This window comes from Callorhinchus milii, unplaced genomic scaffold, assembly GCF_018977255.1.
Source record: "Callorhinchus milii isolate IMCB2004 unplaced genomic scaffold, IMCB_Cmil_1.0 Scaffold14, whole genome shotgun sequence".
Classification (NCBI taxonomy): domain Eukaryota; kingdom Metazoa; phylum Chordata; class Chondrichthyes; order Chimaeriformes; family Callorhinchidae; genus Callorhinchus; species Callorhinchus milii.
The window spans coordinates 12,089,413-12,106,834 of NW_024704755.1; the positions used below are offsets into that span (position 1 = coordinate 12,089,413).

Consider the following 17,422-nt stretch of genomic DNA (forward strand, 5'->3'; position numbering starts at 1 on the left):
GTGAAGTCCGATTCGATAACAGCTTTTAAGAGAGAATTGGATAGGTATCTGGAGAAGACAGGTTTGCAGGGTTATGGGGTGAAAGCTGGTGATTGGGGTTAGTGAAAGTGACTTGCTCTGTCAAAGAGCCGGCACAGACTCGATGGGCCGAATGGCCTCCTTCTGTGCCGTAACATTCTATGATTCTATGATTAGTGCCACTCCCTTTGCCTGCGTGCCAACAGTTTTGAATATCATCAGTATCACTGGGCGTCTTAGTGTCTCCTCTCCTTTCACACACCCTCTCGTATACATATCAAGTTGAGTAAAGGATACCAAAATGCGATTTCAAAGCAGTAATCTAATTTTGGAGCTCAGGTTATTTCAACTCATTCCCCTACCCACCAATTGCTCTCTCTACAACACGTCTCTAAGCCATCTGCTGTGCTCCATTGTTATCCATTTAAGTGGAGTAACAATTTCAAACCAGCCTATCCATCCAATTTTTCCCAAGATTTCCTCAATGTATCTATTGCTAACTCTAAGCATCAATCTTTGCAGTAAAGTAACATTCATTCATTTATCCTTGATTTTTGGCTTGATATAGCACCTTTCATATGCGGAGGACACCTCAAGGTGCTTCACAATATTTACTGTACACCACTACAGGATGGTGTATTTTGTAGACAAACACAGCAGCCATTTTGCGCATAACAATGTCCTACAAACAGCCATGAAGAGAATGACAAATTTTATCTGGAGGATTGATTGCCAGGACACCAGGAGAAACTCTCTTCTCTTTTAAAATAGTACCATAGGTCCTGAACAGGCAGCCAGGACCTTGGTTTAAGGCCTCCCCCAAATAATGGAACCTCCAACAATGCAGCACTCCCCCAGTACCAAAAGAAGTGTCACCCTAAATTGTGAGCTCAAACCCACAACAACAACAACAACACAGAAACAGCCCTGGTCGAAGTGACAAATGACATTCTGTCCATCTGCGACCAGGGTTCCCTCTGCCTCCTCGTCCTCTCTGCTGCCTTTGACACCATTGACCACTCTCTCCTCATCCACAGACCTCTCCTCTCACCTCAACCTTTACGGCTCTGTCCTTGACTAATTCAGATCATATCTCTCACACTGCCTCCACTTCATCTCCACAAATGGCTTCTCCTCTAGCCCCCACACCATCACATGCAGCATTCCTCAGGGCTCTGTCCTTGGTCCCCTCCTCTTCAATATCTATATGCTCCCTCTTGGTGACATCATCCACAGACGTAGGGTCAACTTCCACATGTATGCGGATGACACCCAACTGTATCTCTCTGCCTCCACCCTTGACTCCAGGACCACTACTGTCCTGACAGAATGCCTGTCAGATATCAAGTCCTGGATGAGAGCTAACTTTCTTCACTTGAACGTCAACAAGACTGATGTCCTCTTGATTGGCTCCTGTCAGCGCCTCCGCACCTCAGGCGCAGAGAGCATCACCATCCATGAATGCACACTCCACCTTACTAAGCCAGCCTGGTACCTTGGCATCTTGTTTTATCCTCAACTATCCTTTCTACCCAACATCTGTGCCATGATCCACTCTGCCTTCCCCCACCTCTGCAACATTGCCCGGCTCCGCCACTGTCTCACGCTGAAGGCCGCCGAAACCCTTTGAGAAATCATCCAGAACTCTGCAGCCCATGTCCTCTCCCGTACCAGGCTCCGTGACCCTATCATCCCCATCTTCGTTCGACTCCACTGGCTTCCCATCTCACAGAGGATACAGTTCAAGATCCTGATCCTCACTTTCAAAGCCCTCCATGGCCTTGCTCCCCACTACCTCTGCGACCTCCTGCCCCCACCCTCTGGACTTCCATCCCGCAGTCCCTCCGCCTCATCCCTTCCCTTCTTCAAACCCATCTCAAGTCCCTCCTTTTTGACCGTGCTTTCGATCATCCTGCTTCCCCTCCTACCGTCCACCCTCGCCAATCCCGACTCCCAGCTCAGGTCCGAAACACTGGACGTCCTCCCGATGTGAAAGGTGCTGTACAAATGTAATTTTGCTGTTGTTGTAATATATTATTGATGGCTTTTTTTGTTAAATAACGTTGCTTGGTAGTTGTTTGTCACTTGGGGCAAACTTCTCACTGTCACCTCAGATTTGTTAATTTTTTCTGTTGTGAAGTTTTGAGTGCGAATCGTTTCCTGTGACCTACTGCAGAGAAAAAAAAATCGACCTGTGATTTGCCCTGAAACTGAAAGACAAGAAGTCGTCTCGCTCGCCCAGGTTTGGTAATCATCAGTCACTTTTTGAAGAGCAAACTTTTCTATTCCCCCCCGACTAAAAGGTGCTTTCATTATTTTATTTCAATCTCAATAATTTTGATTCTGCTTCCAATGTGTGAAAGTTTGAGATAAGTGAGGTAACTTTTCAGTTGACTTAACTTGCAAGCAATGATGGTGATCAACGAGTTCAAGACACCAATCAAGTTATTTGAGGTGTACTTGTCGGAGCAGTTGATGTGTTTTATGATGCTTTGAACATTGCTGTTTCCTCTCGACAAGCAGCGACTTACGTATTCAACTGTGGTCACTGCAGCAACTTATCTTATTGCTTGCAAATGGTGTTCCTCTCTTCCACAGTGCCACGCAGTCACATCACCTGTCATCCAAGAAATGGCTACTTCTGATCAAGACATTTCAGATGAACTACAAGGTAGGCAGATGGTTTTATTTTTTTTTACCATCCCTTCAATAATGATAATAAATGAATCATCTACGTGTGGGTTGAGGGGGAAGCATGTGTCTATGGGTGGGGAGGAGGTGATAGGAAAGAAGAGGTTAAATTTAAATTTTCATTGCAGCCTTTCATTTAATCAGATTGGTGCTGAATGTGATTTTGTTTTGAATGCAAGCACACAGCAGATCAAAGATCCAAATAAGGCATATTTTTCAGGTGTGAGTTTTACACAAATACATTTATGCAAAGTGTGCAAACAGATTCGAAAGGTGTGACCTCCATGATGCAACTGAAAAAGTTTTGTTCTGTTTTCTCTCTCTCAATCTACATGAAGGATGTTCAAAGGCCATATTTCCTTTAACTATTAGTTCTGTGTTTCAATGGAAAGTTTACTCAATAAGCAAAGCTTGTTAAAACCTGCACCTTTTATGGATATGGTCTACATTTTGAAATTAATGTAAAACTATCTGATTTGTCCTTTGTAAGATTATCGTAATGAGTTCACTTGCTGTTGCACTGCCCCAAATTAGCAAGGCTGACCTATAAAAATTAGCCACAGGAATTTTTGTTGGTATTATGATAAGGAAATCGCTCCTTTAATGCTGTGTGTGTGTGTTGTATGATTTGTATAATCCACAACTCAGGGATGGAACGTCACATCTACACCTGTTAACTTTTTTTTCTATTTATAAACTGCAGAACGTTGGGACAAAATATAGTTATACACTGTTCACCAGTCTGTTGTCGGTGGACTTTTCTGCCTACTCGCAGGACGAAAGTCAAAGTAAAATGATTCTGCAGGTCAGACAATGAATTCAGATTTGAAGGATCCGAGGAATATTTAATTTTCCATGATATCTTTTGTGATGCTGGTTTGTTGTTGGGACCTGGGTGTGCATTCCACAGAGAAACTTAGATGTAGCCCAAGATAAACACCATCAAGAGTAACATATAACATACTTCTTCCTGTTGCTGAATCATAAAAGCTATGCTCATAGAATACTTAGAATACTATGCTCATCACATCCTGTGCATATTAAAAAGTATGATAACTTCCCTGTGTAATATTCTTAAAATACTGTGATCTTCATTTTCTCTTTAGGGAGAGCGCATTAAAACAGAAAGGTTAATTCCCAAGTTCCCATAAATTAATGCTCTTTTGGTTCTATTCTTTCAATATTATCTTACAATTTTACAGTAAGCACATTTCTTTGGTTCTCTGTAAAAAGGAAGAGCTGTACATTCCAGAGAGTGAAAGAAATAGGTCATATTAATAGTACATGTTGACGCTGATGTAAATGTCGAGGTTATGTAAAATTCAGCCCAGGTATTTTCCCTAGAGGTAATCTGACAACAATTTTTTTTCCATATGACGCTTCTCTAAACATTCAACTTCAGATTCTGCCCTTTTCACTCCAATTGGCCAAAGGGGAGATATCTATGTATATCTGTCTATATGAACACTATGGCACTTGTATTTCAAGAGCAGTGCTGCTTCTGATACCGGAAGCCCCCTTTATGTTGTGGCAAATGTGACCTGACCAGACCACATTATTTCTGAGGATCTGAACTCAATTGAATTAGAAAAATAGCCCAGCAGTCAATTACATGTGCCCCTCCTACCCCAATGTTTTTGGAAATTGTCAAACCCTAGCTGAGGTCAGTTAACTCAGCCCAGATCAGCCTCACCACCTTCTGGTCTGCTCCACGTCCCCCGCCCCAACCGCCCTACCATCGGTGGTCGGGCCTTCAGCCTCTCAGCCCCCAGGCTCTGGAACTCCATCCCCCAGTGCCTTCGCCGCTTCCTCCCTCTCCTCCTTCAAGGCCGGTCTCAAAACCTTTCTCTTTGACCGTGCCTTCAGCTCCCCTCTCGACTCTCTTCCCCTCCTCGCTCCCTCCCTTCCCTCCCCTCACCCTGACCATTTCCCCCCTGCTCGGGTCATGACCCAACTGTGCAGCGCCTTGGGACGTCCTCCTGACGTGAAAGGCGCTTTATAAATGGAATCTTGTTGTTGTTGTTGTTGTTGTTGTCTTGGAGTTCTGCAGTTCAGTGGTTAGAGAACTCACCTCGCAAGCGAGGTTGGGAAAGTTTCCTTACACCACACGCACCTGCTTACCTAGCAGTAAGTAGGAACCCGGTCATTAATCGGTAGTAGGATCGCTTTTCCAGGGGTAATAATTCCTTCAAAAAAATAATAATAAATTGGTGACTTTAATCCACGACTGTTTGTGGGGCACTGCTGTGCGCAATTGGCTGCCGCATTTTGCCCACAAAATATACAGTCAATTCACATTACAGTATATTCTGTGAAGCGCTTTGAGATGTCTTGACGATGTGACAAGGCGCTATATCAAATGCAAGGATTATTATAGTCTAGGTTGGATCAGGCAGTGTATTATAATACCAAATTACATTGTACAGCGCCTTTCACATTTGGAGGACATCCCAATTTGCCCACTCGATTGTGGATGCATGTCCTCCTAATATTACGATGTGTCTGTTACTGAACTCGGAACTTTAGGGCACCTAATCTCAGTGAGCTACAATGATTTTTTGCTTCATTACAGAAAGCATAAGTACGATTCTGAAGCCAAAGAAAGTAGAGTTTATGAAGAAAGTGAAAGTAACGACAAAGTTGAAATCTGAAGAGAAAATACTGGTATGTAATACAATTCTATTCATGTCTGAGATCATCTTAAAATCAATAAGAGGATCAAAAAGAGAAACAAGATATACACAGGAGTTAGAAGGAATGGGTGGAGACTCATATGGAGTACAACCACTGGCATGGACAAGTTAGACCCAATGCCCTCTTTCCTTGGAATATACTGTAGTCTATGTAACGTTGTGTGTGTGTGGTGGGTGGGGGTGGGGGTGGGTGGGTGGGTGCGGGAGAGGAGGAGAGGGAGATAGACAATGGAAGAATAATAAGTTGAAGTCCCAATGACATTAGGAACACTATCTTTCAAATTACATTTGAAACAATGCTAATGACGTGTTTATTTTCAAGAAGGGGAAAAACATCTTTGGAGGGTAGGTAGAGTTTATCAGAGATTAAGAGCTTGTATTGAGGACTGTAAGGTTTGATGGAACTCCCCCTAAACAGGACAAGAAGCTTTGGATGAAAGAATAGTACGTATAATTAAATCATCAATAGTAACTACTACTCATTTCCATCATTGAAGGTAAAGATGTTTCCCTTGTAAACTGCTCCATAAAACTGACAGTCAAAGCATTTTGTTTTGAATGTTCTGAAAATACTTCAAGTATTGATATGGTATTGACGATCACTGAATACATGTGAGACTTGCAAAAAATAACAAGAGTGAAATTACAGTTCTTCATTTTCCCCTTGCAAAATGCTATATAACTGAAGTTAGATGACAGGATGAACTCACTATGCTATTAAGCCAAGTACAAACAATGTGGTGAAGGGAGTGTGAGAGGTTCAGTGGGGCTGATAACGTGTTGATGAGGTTTGGCTGTTTTCACAGTGACTTGGATAGCTGGAGCAGAGTGTGGGCTTCTTGCTCTAACCGCTGGCCATGTGGTGACGAGGGTTGATGCACATACTAATGTCTCCTCTAAGCTGTGGAGACAGGCAGCTGCAAAACAGCCCCAGAAAAGCCGGAGGATGGAAGTTTGTGCATATCATTCCCCAGGGTGGTGAATTCACAAAGTTAATCTAGGGAAAAGCCACAGAATGCAAGGGACAAAAGAGGCCAAGTTCCTCCCCAAAGCAGAGTCACCAACACCATCACTTAGTGACTAACTGCATGAAGTGACTTTTCTGTGGCGGTTTTTCTGTGCACAAATTGGCTGCCGTTTCTGCCTACAAATACGCAGTCGCTACCCTATAGAGTATAACCCGTGAAGCGCATTGAGACGTGAAGGCGATACATAAAATGCAAGGATTATTAACATTTAATTTTTCAAGTGCATTTTTTTAAAATATTTTTTTTTCCGAAAAGGAAGCCTTTCAGAATTGTGTTGAATTTATGAAAGCAAACCAAACCATTGGGGGAAAAGTACTTTCAATGGAAACATAAGCAAGTATTGAATGTCAAAAAGGCCAGTCAGCTATCAAACCAGCTTTTTCAACAGTTGTGCGCAATCTAACTTAATATGGATTTCCCCCCCACACAAAACTCTGACTCCTCTCTTAGGGAAAATATTACACCCAGAGCCCCAAGGGCAGAAGAAGTTCCAGAATATTTAGGTATTCCCACATCTCCCTGCCCTTCTCTCCCAGTACAGAAATCATTGTTCTGTACAGTGCTTGTTTATCTCTGGCTGCACCTATCCCTGTTCTCTCTAACACTGTTTTCAAGTAGGTATTAATCCACTTCTCTTTTGGAAGGATTAATTCAGAACCTTCCGCTTTCGATGGGAATCTGTTTCACATATCCACCACCTCCGCGTCCCCACCTCGAGTTGTGTTGAGTCACAGGTACTCTGACTGAGACCCATCGCATAGGAGTTATGTGCTGATGTATGGTTCGTGGGAAGCCCTTATTATGTGGAATGTGCGTTTGCATCCTTCCTGCTTCTGGATTGCATTCCTGGAGCTGCAAGAGTTGGTACTGACTGGTAATCAGAATGTAGTAATGGCCTGGGACTGGTGGCATCAACACAATCCCTTCAAATCCCTTTTTAAAAAATTGGGTCACACAATCCACGACTGTTTGTGGGGACGCTGCTGTGGGCAATCAGCTGCCACATTTCGCCCACAAATTATACAGTCAATTCACTTTGCGGAATATTCTGTGAAGCACTTTGAGACGTCTCAACGAAGTGATAAGGCGCTATATCAAATGCAAAGATTTATTTTATTATTATTATCATCATCAACAATGGGGGATGTATGCACTCAATGTACGGTTTAAAACCAGCTTCACATTGAGACTTTCCTTACAAGCTTATTTTTTAAAAAAAATCTGGGAAAGATGGGAGTCTCACACACAGAATGATATGGAACATGAACTCCATCCCCTCCTATTCCCCTCAACTAAATCCCTCGATTCCCTTCTTCCTCATGTATGCTATGAATAGCAAGTGAGAAATAATGATATGCTTCTCTGCTTTGAGCCCAGAGACCTGCTGCCCATGTGTTTGATTGATGACTAGCACTAATCACCATGTGTCCCAATTTCCCCTCCATTAAGTCCCAGAGCAATGTCGATGGACCATTCAGTTAGCTCACAACTGGAGGTAAGATTGTTTTTTTCATGCCTCACACTCACTTTCAGCTCCTGAGAGCGCCAAGATTTCAGGGGTGAAGACCTGTGATGGTGGCCAATGTGAATAACGGTAATAATAATCCTTGCATTTTCTACAGCGTCTTACCACATCATTGAAATGTCTCAAAGCACCTCCCAGAAGTGAATTGACTGTATATTTTGTGAGCGACAAAACAGGAATCATGCTGCCCGGCTCAGAATAACAAGGGAGAGAGACAGAGAATTTTAATTTAGATCACCCCGCCCACAGACACACACCACACATTACTCAGTAGCTATAAAACTCCTACTGTGAGTGTTTCATGATACCCAATTCTATCAGTTAAACTCTGCAATGTCGTCTTTAAACTGATGGCATGAGGATCAGCAGAGACAGGCACCTTGCAGCTAAGTCAACCTGTAACCTATTAAAGGTGTTTGTCGCCCCTTTACAGTGAGGTGCAGGGATTGTTTTCATTAACACAGTGTGGTTTGTGTGCCCTTCCTGATCACACGGAGCTCTGCACTGTCAACTATTTCTGTGGCAACCTGGTGGGAATAAAATGCTCTTGTTCTAACCTGAGAGCAGGCTTAACTTCAGGAATACTCATTCAGTGATAGTGTCAAGATAACTGTCTCGTGTTAATGCCACAGGTGATGTCATCTCCATCTTGAGCATTCCCTTCCTTTTATGGTAAAGAGTTTCTGAGCACAGTGCAAACTTCATCGTCCTGAGTGGGGCGATAGGCAGCTCTTGTTTCCTCCCCCCACCCTGCCCCAATAATAAACTTCTACTTTTGGAAGGAGCTGATTCATTTGGAACTCTAGTTCTTAATGTTTGCTTGAAACAAATATCATAACTTGAGTTTGCTTATTAAAATTGTATGTGGTCAACCACATGATAATTATATCAACGATAACTATATCAAATTCAAGGATTATAATTTTTTTTAAACCAAGCGAGAGCTGAGAGTTCATAAATGGCAATAAGATTTTGTAGGGTCCTAGTCCTAACTTCTGGAACTCTTTCCCTCTACCCTTATGCCTCACCCCTCGCTACCTTAAATCCTGGCTTAAAATCTACCTCTTCAAACGCATCTAAACTACTACTTTAGAGTTTGAGATCAAGAGTATCTGTGACTTGCAGAATGTTTCACAAGTGCAGGGTGAATAGGGATAATGAATGGAGTGGAATATATGAGATGTACAGAAGATGGAGGCTTGATGGACTGAACAAAGTCTTTTCTCATTTTTATATTTTTAAGGCCAACTCGACTACTTCTAGTTAAAACCTGCTTGGCTTGGATCTCTGTCCCTGTGTCTCTCTTTCTTCGTCTCCCCAAACCAAGAAACCAGCCCCCCAAGGACAGCGCTGACTGGTTGCTGTTTATATACCAATCATCAATATTCCATCTCTTACCCAGTTCAGCTGTACAATTTGCTCCAATCAAGAGCAAAATTCCTTTTCTCTGAATAAACCTGTACCAAAGATATCAAAGCAGCACCATTTGTTTGAAAATAAAACACAAACTGGGTCAACCCAAGTCCGCCACCAAAGCTTTCTTTTTAAATTAGGTCTTGTGTGGGTGTGTGTATGTGTGTGCAGTGAATGATACTCTCTGTGTTGGGGCTCACTCGCCTGATTGCTCTGGTTAAGTTGAGCTTTGCATTCAGTTCCTCCTTTGGCTCCTTGACGGGTAGCAATCGGGAGCAGCTGCCCTCTTTCAGCCAGTCATTTGAGTGAAGTCCTTCACTCAAAACCAAGCACATACTGGGTGTCCTGCGTGTGCACTGTCCTCCTGGGACAAACAGATAAATGTAATAATAATCTTTGTGTTTGATAAAGTAATAGAATGGAGGGGTATCTGTGGCTGGTGTGATTCATCACTTCAATTACAGGTAATTTAAAAAAAAAAGTAAACCCTTGATAGCAGCATCCTTCTCTATTGTTACTTCACTGCTGCTAGCAGTCAGTTTACCACAGAAACCCACAAGGGACTGAAGGACTTGAAACAAAAGTTCCTTGTGATATTTTTAAAAGCAAATTCTTGGTCTGTCGAGCCTCCTTCGACCAGTGTTGCCGATTAAGGGAGAAGAGCAGTGTTGGTGGTAAGTCTATCTCAGCGCACTAACCTTCAGACTTCACTCTTAGCTTTGTATGAAGGTGGCTGTCACCAACAAATTAAGGAATGGTTGACTTGAGGGCTGTGGGTTAATAATAGAGTCTAGAACTGCTAAATATTCGGCTCTGACAACATTTAACATCCACTCCTCATTTACAGTTTCCAATTGTTGATCCAACCTTTCCTCATTATTCTTTTCCTCTGACTTTATATTTCAGGCCCTGACGCTCTGGAGAGCTTTTGTGCTGCCTGTTCGAATTCCTGCCAAAGTAAGTCCGGGGAAATGTACAACCCCCTTCTCTAATCTTTCATTGCTCCGAGATGCTACCCTGAATAAAGACTGGTATATAAATGCAAATTGTTGTTGTAAATACTAGAAAGCCACACCACATCATGTTTTCATTCTGACTATTATCCCAACATCAGCTCGGACTCCCAGGCAGCTCTATGGCATGTTTTAAGATATCCGTCCGATGTTAAAGGCTCTGTTTAAGTGTAAAATTGTTGTCATTCTTGCTTTTCAATCATTGTGCTACTAATGATATTGTATTCAGAATCTTTATATTACAGTGATAATTACCACCTGCATGTTAATATGTTGATTTAATCTGGGATTTAATACATTAATTTAAACAGTTGATTTAATCTGGGAAAATTAGATCTCTCTTCACACAGTTAATATCGCGACATGTTAGTGACACATTATTGCCTGTTTATACTGTATCTGGTGCATTATCTGAGAGGCCATGTCTAGTTAAGATAACCTGGTAGATCAAGAAGACGGGAGTTTAGAACGTGTGACTAAAATATCATAGTCAGTGTGCCCTCACAACTAAAAGACTGTGTGATAAGTACATCAAACAAATTCTAACCTAAGTTATTTCAAGGTTTTGCTTGGTGTTTGCTGGGTCCTCAAAACAGCGATCAGCCTGAACAGGTCACTGACTCCACCATCACTCAACCATCACTCCAGATGGTTAGCAGACGCTAACTGCGTCTGTTTTTGAAAAACCACATCCATTTCAGTCAGCCTGGTGTAGTGGTAACGCTTTCTCCTCTGAGTCAGAAGGTTGTGGCTTCAAGGCCCACGTCGGCCTCAATCACATAGTTTAAGCTGACACTCTAATGCAGTGCTGGGGGTGTGTTGCATTGTCAGAGGTGCCATCCTTCGGATGAGAAGTTAAATCAAGGTCCTGTCTGCCAGTTCAGTTAAAGATCACTTAGCACTGTTCGAAAAGAGAAGGGAGTTTCTCCCGGTATCCTGACCGACAATCCTCCAAATAAAATTGGTCACTCACTTCATGGCTGTTTGTAGGATGTTGCTGGGCACAAATTGTCTGCCACATTTGCCCACAAAATGCACTTTTCAAATACACAAATTTCTAAATACACTTTACAATTTATCCTGTGAAGCGCTTTGAGATGTCTCGACGATGTAATAAGGTGCTATACCAAACGCAGGATGATTATTCAGCAAATTATTCATGGGATTATTCATGGGGTGATGCTACAGGCCATAAAAAGGACAAGATTCACAGGCTTTATTGTAAAGTCCAGTGATTGTGTACTTTGTAGGCAAATGTAGCAGCCAATTTGCACATCTCAATATCCCACAAACAGCCATAATGATGATAATAATAGCCATGAAGAGATTGAATGGTTTTATTTGGGAGATTGCTGGCTCAGACACCGGGAGAAACTCTCTTTTCTTTCTGAATCTTGGGATCTTTAAAATAATAATCCACTTGAACAGGCAAACGAGACCTCGATTTAATGGACAGCACCTCCAGCAGTGCACAACAACCCCAGCACGGCATTGGAGTGTCATCTTAGACAAGACTTAGACATCGGTTCAAGGACCAAGGTAGTCATTCACTTCATGGCCGTTTATGGGCATTTGCTATGTGCAAATTGCTTGTCGTGTTTACCTACAAATACAGTTACTGAATTTTCCAGGCATTCCCTGCAAAGTGCTTTGATAGGTTTCGATGATGTTGGTGCTGTAGTGAACACAAGGATTATTGTTGTCCCCACAAATCAACGGAGACATTAAAAAAAAGGCTCATATCATTAAATATTTTTAAGTGACGGATGCCAACACCTCACCACAGTATTAACAAGGGCCAATCTGCTTTGTTGAAGTGATTGCATTTTCGAGGTTCCCAGCGCTGCAAACCACAGCCCAGAGGCGAGCCGAGTGGGTATGCCTTAGACACACCACAGCTATATGTACGCAAACAGCAGCAAGCAAATGTAATCCAGGTCACACGCAAACTTCTGAAACAAAATCGATTGCGCTTGTGAAAATGTTAAGTCCACAGATCATGAAAGCAGCACGGATACTTGTGAGCAAATAATGCAAAGGAAACTGAGTTTAAAAACTCTCTACTGGAGACTGCCTGTGTGCTGTGGACTTCACTATGCCACCCACCCACCCTGTGTTTTCTCTGCTGTTTCTATTCATATACTCTAGACGTTCCGCACAACCAGCACAGGTGTTTGTAAAGCTGCTCTTCCTGTTTGGTCTCCTGTGGTAAAAATACTGTAAGAGGCTTTTCTGAGGAAGAAAGAACATAGCTCGCTATCGTGCCAGTGTCTCAAAATGTTTTGCAGTAATTATTGTCGAGTGCAGTCGCTGTTTTTGCAGTGTCGCTGACAAATACAGCAGCCAGTTGTGTAGCAAGAGCTCACAAATGATGATGATGAGTGGCCAATTATTCTGTTGAGAAACTCTTCTCTTTCTAAATTACATCAATAGGGATCTTCGGGTCCATCTGAAGAACAGGCAGATGAGATTTTGATTCCATGTCCCATCCAAAGCAATGGTTCCCCTAATTATATTAATGCAGTGCTCACCCAGTGAGGCACTAGAACGTCAGCCTGGGCTTCTCTCCCATCGTGGGATTTGAACCCTCCCTCTGACCTGGAGGGAGTAGCGTTGCTCACTGAGGCAAGCCTGCGGAGTCCTGTAGCATATGGTTCGAGCACTCGCCTCGCAAGTGAGAGGGCCCGGGTTCGATTCCCTGGCAGGGCAAAACGTTAGGCAAATTTCCTTACTTCACACATCTCTGTTTACATCCAGTAAATAGGAACCCTATTGTTAGTCGATTGGTGGATCACTTTCTGGGGATAATAATCCCTTCATAAACAAATAAAATAATAATTTGGTCACTCAATCCACTACTGTTTGTCGCCCCAAAAATATAGTCAATTCGCTTTACAGTATATTCCATGAAGTATTTTGAAATGTCTCAATAACGTGATAATATCCAAGGATAATTATTATTTTAAGCCCAAATCCTTGGGTATTAAGTTACATTCCAATGCTGTGGGAAAGAGATAGAGGAGGGAGGTAAAGGTGGGAGGGATTTGATGCAGTTTGTTTTTTGTAAAATTGATTTAATTTGCATTGAATGGAAATCTTCTGCGTAGCTGAAATGTTCCTTGCCTTGTATCGACAAAATTTATCTGTATCGACAACACCAATTTATCCACGCAATTTATTTCATTTTATTGTTGGATTGTTTCACAGTACACCCAAGCCTAAAATAGCACATGTGTTGCCTTAAGTAAGTCTGCTAAAAATAGAAGTTTTGTGGGGGGAAAGAAATCCAGTGTCTTTCGGTTTTTATTTAGAGCAGGTTATCAGATCCACATCTGCAATGCAAAGCTGGGACTGTTGCTTGCTTTGTCTTGGTATCCAAAATAAGTCAAATTCGTATTGCTTTTCACAAATCCACTCCCAAGACAGGCAGGAGGGTTGGATAACCAAAGTGGTTGGGGAAAACAAATAAACTGGTCAAACAGCTACTCTGGTAGGCAGGATTGAAACTTATTGCAATGCCCAAACCATACAGAAAAAAAACATCCACTGTCCCAGTAAGTAAGTTGTTGTTACACCTTCACCCTATTGAATGGAACCTCAGTGCTAACAGCTCATTCATCTGCCTCTGATTGCAGGTGGAAAGTTCTTTCAATTACTTGGAGATCAATGCGATCAACACCATCGACCTCAACCAGGTAAAAAAAAAACAACTTCATTGTTGTGCAGGCTGTTACTAAATATATTGCCTCTGTTACAGGGAGAAAGTGCGCACTCTATTATAGACGAGGGAAATTTCTGTGTGTATGTGTCACTTAGTAGTGTAGTCTAGATGAGCATGGCGATGGATTTCTGCATCTGTTAGACATCTGGCTATTAAATTTATAGCCCCTATGCTATTAGAAGTGTGTAACTGTTCAAACATCTCCACAACTTCATTCCATGACTGTTTGTGGCTGTGTTTCGCTCACAAATATACAGTCGATTCACTTTACAGTATATTCTGTGAAGCACTTTGAGATGTCTAGAAGACGTGATAAGGCGCTATATCAAATGAAGGATTATTATTATCTCATGTCCCTTCACAGGTAATGCTGTGAATTGGGTGACTGTATATTTGTGGGCGAATGCTGCAGTTGTTTTACATTTAATAAGGTCCCACAAACAGCTGTGACATCAAAAAAACTTGCTTGAAAGTGCACTGACTAATCATTTGGAATATGTTAACATCTGATTACAAACCCCAGGGCACAGAGAGCTGCTATTGAACTTGTTGTATTTCCTGCTATGAATTCAGGGTAATTTCACTGCAAAAACCAAGCTGCTTTTTTTTACCCAGTGTGGTTTGCACATTGTACAGGTTGTTCTCAACGATTTGCTGATTAATTTTACAATTATTGTACCAAACCTTACCCGATTCTAATTTCACACAGGCCTTTCAAACAGAAATGTTTAATTTTTTTGAAAATATATATTGATTTATAAATATAATATTGTAGTGCAACAAAAATCCAAAACACGAACATCTTCTGTTCCAATTTTTTCCGTTTCGTCCCGATACAAAAAAAAAGATCTCGTGTTTACGGTACATTCCTTCACCGCACGTAGGTTTGCACACACGTGTTTTGGGGAGCTCCCTTTAACACAGTCGGGAGTCACCCCTGTGTACACCACATCCATGTGCGCACCCGCGCACACCCCGAAAAGGCGCACTTGCCGCTTTCGGAAGGTGCCCCGATGTGCATAGTACACGCACATGTTTACCGGATCTGGGAGGAGCGTCTCTGTACATTAAGTCTACTACTAGGAGTCTCCCACCCACCACTTCCCTGCGTTCAGTGATGGTGAAATTTCTCCCTCTCTTCACCCCCCCACCCCAGCGCAGCAGCACATCCAACCCAGAGCTGCGACAGTCATTTCCCCCGGACCACACTGAACGTCTGTAGAGCAACCACCACTTAACCCTTTAAACAGAAATACCATTGGTGTCCCTGTGTTTGTGTGTCCCTGTGTTTGTGTGTCCCTGTGTTTGTGTGTCCCTGTGTGGGTGCCTCCCTCTGTGGGTGCCTGTCTCCCTGTGTGTGTGTGAGTGCAGTGGGGAATGGAGGGACTCTACTTTTGTTGATGTTTGTCTTGTAGTTTAAAACAGCACTCCCATAAAACTTGTTTTGGGGGGGAAAAAAAGTTCAAAGATGATCTGGTCCATACAAGAACAGATAAGTTGCCACAAAGCTGCAAAGGATAAAACAGCACTGTAGCACAGAGGAGCTTTTTTTCTGAGACAGAAGCACTGCGCTACATTTGCATGTTGATCTCATCTCTGAGGTCAGGCAGGAAATAAACTGTTTGGATCCAAAGATATTATCATCGCTGCACGACGGAAAATACATTCAACAGTTCTCGTGTAGACCACTCTGCAGTATCACTGAATTAATTGATATGTGGTTTTTTTTTACCCAGATCTTTCGGAAAGACTGTCCTAAAATTTGTATTTTGGCCCGTTCTACAATCATTTCATCCCAAATCACATAGATTGCCACAGCCTGAAAACAAGACTTATGATAATTATTTCTTCCTGTTATTCGTTGCTATTAAGCAGGTTGTGTGCATAGAGATAATGAATAATGCTAATAATAATCCTTGCTTTTGATATCGCGCCTCACATGACTTTGTACAGTGTGTTCTGCATTTTCATCACTTCCCTCGCAATTGTACGATCGTTGCTAACTGAATGAATATTTGTTTTTGTCACAGATTGTCATAGAAACCGAGAAGATCTCCTACTCCTTCAAACTCATGTCCCTTGAAGACCTGGAGCAGGTGGTTAGTCATGTCACTGCATCGCTTAAGAAAATATTTCCCGATTCATCTCCCGGGTGAGTCCCATTCTAGCGTTGAACATCTCTCACTTTGTCGATTTATAAATCCAGTTTCTGTTAAATAATATAGAGAGCAATGATTTAGTTAAAGTGTGCAGCAAAGCAGTCGCATGATATAGGGGTTGTGATAAGGTAGTTGGTCAGCAGTGTTAATGCAATCCTGTTCACTTCTGATTTTCTATAAGGTTGTAGCCTCAGCTTATCTTCTCTCGCTTGGGAGCGGACTGATCCTGTTGAGGTTAAGCGCTGTCTGTGCAATTTTTTTTTAATGAAGATATTGTCTAGTCTTGAGGCACATGAAAGAATCAGTGGGTACAAGAGATTAATCGCATCCTGTGTCAGGAAGGGACGATGGTAACTGAGAAAGATTTGCTGCTGTCTTTACAATGAATTTCTTACGTGTGTTGTCTGTTATGCCACTAAACACACAGGCCCTAATGTCTCATCTGAAGGACAAAACTGAAGGACAAAACTCTCAACAACAAAAAAAACACTACAATATTTTGTACACATTTACAATGTGAGCCCGGCTGAGTTTAAACGTTGTGGGTTCAAGCCTGACCTCGAGCTGACACTTCAGTGGTGTGCTGTATTGTTGGTGGTGCCGTCGTTCAGATGAGATGTTAATACTAAGGTCTCATTTGTCTGTTGAGGTGGACATTAACTGTTCACTATTGGAAAGGGAAGTGTTCCTACCAAGGTCCTGGTCAACAATCCCCCAATATAATTGAACATTCACTTCATGGTTATTTGTGGGACATTCCTGTGTGTAAATTGGCCTATCATGTTCACTTACAAAACTCACAGTCACTACACTAATGATGTACTAATCGCTTCAGTGATTCCTACGAAATGCATTGAGGTTTCATCCTGGCATGAAAGGCATTAAATAAATTAAATGAAAGGTATTAAATGAAAGGATTATTATAATGAATAAAACCTTATCGCTGTTTACCTCAGCTTCTGTCAGCGTATTTTATATCATGAGTGTCATTGAGAGGTATTTTATCCAATAACCCAAATGCTGCATGATGCACAAACTAAGATGAGAGCTGATGCTGGCCTGAGGTATGTCTGAGGCTTCCTTTCCTCCTGTACCTTCCAGACAAGAGGCTGCCAAAAATGGCGATGTTGTCTAACTATAATTACATCTTGTTCAGAGTGA

At 42.1% G+C, this 17,422-nt stretch overlaps 1 protein-coding gene across 1 annotated transcript in view; it reads left to right on the top strand.

Moving 5' to 3' along the window:
* The first annotated feature begins 2,232 nt into the window (after positions 1-2,232).
* The window catches only part of carmil2 (capping protein regulator and myosin 1 linker 2), a 43,656-nt gene continuing 28,466 nt past the window's right edge, over positions 2,233-17,422 (top strand). The window contains exons 1-6 of the mRNA XM_007889591.2: positions 2,233-2,321; positions 2,617-2,689; positions 5,282-5,373; positions 10,275-10,325; positions 14,017-14,076; positions 16,133-16,254. Coding sequence (XP_007887782.1) covers positions 2,650-2,689; positions 5,282-5,373; positions 10,275-10,325; positions 14,017-14,076; positions 16,133-16,254 — 365 coding nt within the window. The 5' untranslated portion in view covers positions 2,233-2,321; positions 2,617-2,649. The remainder of the gene's footprint in view (positions 2,322-2,616; positions 2,690-5,281; positions 5,374-10,274; positions 10,326-14,016; positions 14,077-16,132; positions 16,255-17,422) is intronic.